Source organism: Danio aesculapii, chromosome 20 (genome assembly GCF_903798145.1).
Source record: "Danio aesculapii chromosome 20, fDanAes4.1, whole genome shotgun sequence".
In the NCBI taxonomy this organism is placed as follows: Eukaryota; Metazoa; Chordata; class Actinopteri; order Cypriniformes; family Danionidae; genus Danio; species Danio aesculapii.
In genome coordinates, this window is record NC_079454.1 from 48,914,491 (window position 1) to 48,922,178 (window position 7,688).

At 36.1% G+C, this 7,688-nt stretch overlaps 1 protein-coding gene across 2 annotated transcripts in view; it reads right to left on the reverse strand.

Annotated features, from left to right (window-relative positions):
• Positions 1-7,688, reverse strand: part of ipo13b (importin 13b) — a 119,924-nt gene that overhangs the window by 48,024 nt on the left and 64,212 nt on the right. For both annotated transcript variants that reach the window (XM_056480801.1, XM_056480799.1), the window contains exons 7-10: positions 6,777-6,897; positions 5,808-5,955; positions 5,219-5,400; positions 561-587 (exon numbers count right to left, since the gene is read on the reverse strand). In XM_056480801.1, coding sequence (XP_056336776.1) covers positions 561-587; positions 5,219-5,400; positions 5,808-5,955; positions 6,777-6,897 — 478 coding nt within the window. The remainder of the gene's footprint in view (positions 1-560; positions 588-5,218; positions 5,401-5,807; positions 5,956-6,776; positions 6,898-7,688) is intronic.

The following is a 7,688-nucleotide window of genomic DNA, read 5'->3' on the forward strand; positions in this document are numbered from 1 at the left end:
ATCGTAATGATAACATGATATATGCCTTCAGTCATTTCCTGAAGATAAATACCAAAAAAATAACATAACTGGAATAACTACAGCAGTCGCGATCATCTGATCTCATATGAAACAATAGATCGTGATGACATATCATGACGTGTGCAGGGGTTGTAGTGCTGTCCCATTTCTTAGGGGTAAATGTTAAAGCTCTTCCCCTTCACACTCGGTTTTAAGGGCCAAGGGGAAGAGGTATAAAAATAGATTCGGGATTGGGCCTTAATCTGGTAACTTGGGAAGTGCATTTTCAGAAATCAATTTTAGATTACAAGGACATTTTTTTTTCGTAATGATATGTACAGATAAACTGTTTGCCACAAAACTAGCAATGAGCTATCAATATCAATACGGTTAGTTTTGATTTCACGTGTCAATTAACACCAGATTTCAACTGGCTCATTGGAAGTTCAAGCATTAGCATACATTTTCCAATTTCAAAGCAGAGCTCTAAATGCTAATACTTAATAACTATAAATTCAGCTATATCAGAATGAAAATCAACAATGGAAACATGAACTCACCTTGTGGATCTGTTTAATAAGCACTTCCTAAAAAGAGAGAGAGAGAGAGAGAACACCACAGTCATTCAGAGGAGAAAACAGTGTAAATTTGTAACAATGGAACGACCAGAACTCGACAAATACTAGAATGAACACAGTGGTGATATAAGACTGAGTTGAATTTTTGGTAAGTCATTTTTAAATTTACTATTGAGATTTTATAAAAAGCTTTGAAAGCTGTTGGCATACACTCTCAGAAATAAAGGTACGTGAGCTGTCACTGGAGTGGTACCTTCTCAAAAGGTACACATTTGTACCAAAAAGGTCCATATTAATACATCAAGGGTACATATTAGTACTTAAAAAGTACAAAAGTGTTCCTCTTAAATTTTTAGGTACTAAAATATACTTTTAAGGGACCAATAAGAACCCTTTAAGTACAAATGTGTACCTTTTGAAAAGGTATCACCCCAGTGACAGCTCGCGTACCTTTATTTCTGAGAGTGCAGTTAAGTCATTACTGTAAAAATACAGTCTTTTTTGTAATATAGCCCTTGATTGCATATGGGTTACTAGACAGTCCCTCTAGGTGCATTCTAGCAATAGGACTAGGCATAGGATGATAACCAGTTTACTACGGTTTGGAAAAAAATCAAGGTTTTAAAAATTTTCTGTTATATCGTTCCTACGGTATATGTACAATTTTTAACGTGTTTTTTTCTCCGATTCTTTTATTGAAATAACCTAAATTGCCCGTAGTGTATGAAAGTGTGTGTGTGTGTGTGTGTGTGTGTGTGTGTGTGTGTGTGTGTGTGTGTGTGTGTGAATGAGTGTTTATGGGATGTTTCCCAATACTGGGTTGCGGCTGGAAGGGCATCTGTAAGAGGCTAAATTATTATATGCGTTTGTTTACATGACAAAACATGTAATTTTGACTCAAGAAGGTCCATACTGGCTCCAAAGGCAGATACTGATAATATCAGGGCCTGGTATGTGGACTTTGGGGGTTTTACGATGTGGTCACATGTTGATTGGTCAGTTTAAATGTCTCAGCATTTGGGCTTTAGTCACATGGTCAAGAAAGATACAAAATAGGAGGCTGCTCTGCCTCTTTTCCTGGCCTGTCTTTCCTGGTCTGCTTTCCTCCTCTGCTCCTCTCCTCCTCTGAATCTTCTTTGACTCTACTGCAATCAGGCTAACTTCTGGGCCTGCTCTCTTTGTCTCTCTCCCTCCCCCTGTGTCTCTCCTTCAACCTCTGGTCATTTTAATTTTACATTTAAGCTGGGTACAATTTATATCATATGCTTTTATCATTTCATGTTTTACCCTTTTATACAGTTATTTTGTAACTAATTCAGTTGTAATCATAGAGAATTATTGTCATTAAATCATCTCATTTTCAAGTATTTTTGAATTACTTTTGATTTAACATCAACACTTAACTGTTCCATATTGCAATACAATACAATCACATAATATCAACGCTCTCCCACATTTATAGCTATTAATACTGATATAAGATTGCAGAAGAATGGTTTGTAGTTTAGAATGTAGTTTTTTACCATCAATACTGATAACTTTTTAGTCATTCGGCAGAACTACAGTTCGAACCGCTGTGGTTTGAAAACCCATTCTTACAATCAGCTGTGTAAAACATATGCTGGAATAGTTGGCGGTTCATTCCACTGTGGCGACCTCTGCAATAGACACTAAGCAGAAGGAAAATGAGTAAATGACTGCTCTAGGCTGAATGCATGTAACATAAGGTCGGAATACTCGTATTTAACAGTCGACTAAGTCTGAGTCTGAAGTGAAAGTACACATTCCTCATCATCGTCCTCAATCAAAAACAAAAGACCAGCCTAGAGTAAAACTCCAAGACTGAAATTAGAATACAGGCCTTGAGAATAACTTCTGTAAATGGTAGGTTATAGACCATTTTGAGGGATGTAAACAAAAACAATGGTCCTAAAGTATTTCCTGTTTTACATTTTTAATTTCTACAGCTTTCGAGAATCCAAAAAGAGCCACATATTGATAAATAATGTTAGGACAGCAGTTTTAACATCAAGTTATGATTGAATTGCCTCTTGTTACTGTTATAAAATAGTTTGATAAGCAGGAAATGTTCATGAAACAATGATATGACCACATTGAAATGGTCTATAAGGCTACTGTATGTATTTTATGCTGATGTATAGCATTTCTAAATGGCATTTGAGTGTTATAATAAGAGATTGTTCAACAATGTAAACTGAATTAAATCACAGAACTGTGCTACAAACTGAACCGACAATTGTGTGAACTCCTAGTGCGTTCCTTGCATTATCTATCAAACAAGAGAGCAAAGCTTTTTCACCACAGTTAAAATGTTGTTTTAAACGCTTGACAAAACATGTCTGAATAAAAAGTCGTTTTTGCATGATCAGAGAAGAATGGGAGCGAGAGATTGGCATCAAAATTTCAGAAGAGATTTGGCAGAATAGCTTAGAGGATATTGATAAGCAATCAATCAACACTAGATTATGCCTCATCCAGTTCAAGGTCCTACATAGGTTACATTTCTCCAAAAAGAAATTACATAGGATTTTCCCCAATATCTCTCCCATTTGCAATAATTGCAAATCAGAAGAGGCTGATTTACTGTAGCTCATAGTTTTGTATTTTGTTATAAAACACAGGGATTCCTTGAACACATAGATCACACCCAGTGCTTGTTATATTAGGACATTCTGATTATACATATTCATTGAGCAGTGCACAACAGAAATTCCTTACATATTGTTTGATTACAGCCTAAAAGCCTCTATTATTGTACTGGAAAAATGTTAATACTCCAACTGCTAAACTATGGCTTGATGAATTGATATATACTCTGCCCTTGGAACGAACCAGATATCTTTCAAAAGGCAACGTTGGACAATTTCAGAAGATTTGGGGCCCTTTCTTTGGTCACTTCATGGGGAATTCTTTTCCCCAAAGCAACGTATTGTAACTAAACAGTTGTTTTGATTCTCACTGTTTTGTATACTTACAGGCTGGGCTTTGTTTTTGTTTTGTTGTTTTTGTAAGTTTATGCATTTCAGAAAACTAATCCTGGAATTTGTGATTATTGTAAATCTATTCGATGGCTAAATAAAACTTATTTGACATAAAAAGTAGTGTTTTTGCTATTAGAAAGGACTGGTTTTGGTCGGCGCCAGTGGTGTAGTGGTTAGTGCGTCGACACATGCACTCCGGTGCTCACGGCGACCCGAGTTTGATTCCCGCTTTGCGGTCCTATGCCAATCCTTCCCCTCTCTCTGCTCCCCATGCTTTCCTGTCAATAATCTCTACTGTCCTATACATTAAAGGTGAAAACCCCCCAAAAATAAGTATAAAAAAAGAATAATAATAAAAAAAAGTTATTGTTATTGTTGTCAATTAATTGCTAGGAAACAAATGCACGCATGATCAAATGCACGGAAAAAATACTACAAACTTTTTTGCGTTTTGATATTTGAAGTAAACCAACAATGTTAGAATGAAATACACTGTAAAAATATCTGTTAATTAACGGTGTCCGTATTTTGTGATTTTTCTGTTTATTTACAGTTGCGCATTGCATTATGGAATGTTGATCTCTGCTCTGTCCACTTTTGATGTTGAAAATTACAGTATAAATAACACTACAGTTTAACAAAGTGACTTTTATTGACATTTTTAGTAGTTTGAAATTATATAATGTACAGTTGCAATCAGAATTATTAGCCCCCCTTTGAATTTTGTTTCTTTTTCAAATATTTCCCAAATGATGTTTACCAGAGCAAGGAAATTTTCACAGTATGTCTGATAATATTTTTTCTTCTGGAGAAAGTCTTATCTGTTTTATTTTGGCTAAAATAAAAGCAGCTTTTAATTTTTTTTAAAAACATTTTAAGGTCAATATTATTAGCCACTTTAAGCTTTATATTTTTTTGATATTCTACAGAACAAACCATCATTATACAATACCTTGACTAATTACCCTGACCTGCCTAGTTAACCTAATTAACCTAGTTAAGCCTTTAAATGTCACTTTAATCTGAATACTAGTATCTTGAAAAATATCTAGTCGAATATTATGTACTGTCATCATGACAAAGAGAAAATAAATCAGTTATTAGAAATGAGTTATTAAAACTATTATGTTTAAAAATGTGCTGAAAAAAATCTCTCCGTTAAACAGAAATTGGGGGAAAAAATAAACAGTGGGGCGAATAATTCAGAGGGTTTAAAAATTCAGATTGCAACTGTATAAGAAATAATAATATAAATATAAAGAAAAAAAGTCTGTAAAATAACAGAAAATGTACTGGCAGCTTATTACAAGGTTTTTGTGGAGTAATATACAACACCAACCCAGACAATACAGCACTTTAAACTATTGAAAATGGTAATAAAGGCCACTTTTTTTAACTTTTCAAGATTAAAAGTTGCTGGAAAAAAGATCAAGATCCCATAATGCAATTCAAAATCATAAACAAACAATAAAAACAATCACAAAATACAGAAAACTGCTAATTTACAGATATTTTGTACAGTGTACATGGTACATGTTGTCAAAAGGTAAGCATTTTGTGGTTTTATTTTTAATGCTAAACGTATAAAAATGGTCAAAATGACCACCTGACTATTTCTGGTGTTAAAGCGTGTAATACCTGTGACACAGCGACTATATTGGTGGCGTACGGCGGCAGGTCGTATTTGCACTCTCTGCAGATCTTCTTGAGTGTAGAGACGCTGGAAACAGACAGGTCTGGATTCCCCAGCGCCTGTAAAACCAGCGGCAGGACACTGCTCAGCATCACCGGATGATCGGCCAGCCACTCCGCCAGCGCTCCTGCAGAGACAGAGCAAAAACAGCTAAAATATCTTCAAAATATCACCACTGAAGATCTGCGTGGACACAAGTCAATGTGTGTGATGGTCTGGACCAACACTTGTGAAAACAGGCTAAACTACAGCGCACGATTAATGACATGTTCCTAAAGCATAGCAAGTGTTTTTTAAGGTGCCATGCTGAAAAAACGATATTTAATAGCATGCTTAATAATGTAAAACTCAATATGAAAACTATATTTGCTTCGGTTCTTGTGTTTTGCTGTCAAAATGCACAAAAATCTTGTATGAACCGTTGGCAAATGGCAAAAAATGGATGCTTATTTCAAACCAATGTGATATGTATATTCAATTAGGTATTATGATTTATTGCACAGCCTTAATGCAGCGTTTAAAAATCACACACACCTATTGTGAACATGACGGTGTCAGCCAGCTGGACGTTGTTGATGTTGATTCTCGGGATGAGGCCGATGAGTCCTGGGATCACGTCTGAATAGTTCACATCTATCGTTTCAGCGATGGACTGAAAGCCGTACAACAGCGCTTCTGTGTGCTGGAAGAAAATGCACAGGATTTGGTTAAAAAGGGGTTATTATAGTCAAAAAGTGGCCGTAAGTGCTATGATACAGTACAGTTCGGTGTGATTTTACGGCCGTTTCCACTGTCAAAGGGTACCAAAAAGCGAACCGTACTACTTTTTGGGTACCCAGTGTAAAAAAGGATACCAAAAGGCGGAGCAAGACACGCAGCTGAACGTTATAGGCCAATTTCACACTTCCGCATTTGTAACTTCCGGTTATGGCCGCCCCTGGGTAAACTTACTTCCGGTAAAAACAATGGCAGCACAGTCGAGGAGCAAGGCGTTCTGTTGTGTACCAAAGTGCAGCAATTCAAAACAAAAACAACCGTATTTGAGTTTTCACGAGTTTCCAACAAATGACCATCAAAGACAAAAGCGGGTACATGCTATTAGACGAAGAAATAAATCATTAATAAATATACGATTAAACACAAACAAAAGAACACATTAATAAGATTTTTACACTAATCTATGATAAAAAAAAAAATCCAAACATTTTCCTGGTGAAACTTTACTGAATATCTCAAATAAGTACAATATGAAGTAATTCAGCAGAACCATTTAGCAGAATTTACCAAAATGCTTAGAGACACTGAAAACACAGCATCATGAGCTGTTTACATTTAAAGCAAAACAGTGTCTCGCTTCACACACAAAAAAATTTTTTTATTCAGTGCCTTTTAGCAAATTTTGGGGTATTTTTTATTTATTTCTTTATTTTTTATATAAGTCTTGCAGCATTAACCCAATGTAAAACTCCAGAACTGATGAGCAAACGTAATATATTTTCTGACCTGCCATGTTGTTGTTTGCTCTGTGTTGGTGAGGAGTCGCCCCAATTTGTCATACAGATTACTGAGTAATTCAGCTCCCAGCATCTCATAGACGTACATCAGCGTGTCAGAAATATCCACCCTTAAAGAGTCAAACAGCACAGAAAGAACAACACAAACTTAGCATTCTTGTTCATTTTTGGTGCTGTGCAAAAATTAATCGCATCCAAACTTAAAGTTTGTTTTGACATAATATATGTTTGTGTACTGTGTATATTTTTATTATTTATATGTAAATACACACATGCATGCATATATTTGAGAAAATGCTTATTTATATTTAGATGTAAAGTATATGATACAAATTACACGCACCGGCCACTTTATTAGGTACATCTTACTAGTACCAGGTTGGACCGTTTTACCTTCAGACCTACATTAATCCTTCATGGCATAGATTTAAAAGGTACTGGAAATATTCCTCAGAGACTTTGCTCTATATCGACATGATAGCATCACACAATTGCTGTAGATTTGTCGGCTGCACATCTACTGATGCGAATCTCCTGTTCCACCACATCCCAAAGGTGCTCTATTGGATTGAGTTCTGGTGACCGTGGAGGCCATTTGAGTACAGTGAACTCATTGTCATGTTCAAGAAACCAGTCTGACACGCTTTGACAAGGTGCGTTATCCTGCTGGAAGTAGCCATCTGAAGATGGGTACACTGTGGTCATAAAGTGATGGACATGGTCAGCAACAATACTCAGGTTGGCTGTAGCTGTACTGCTGTAGCCCATCCGCCTCAAGGTTGAACGTGTTGTGTGTTCAGAGATGCTTTTCTGCAGCCCTCAGTTTTATCAAGTGGTTATTTGAGTTACTGTTGCATTTCTACCAGTCTGGCCATTCTCCTCTGGCATCAACAAGGCATTT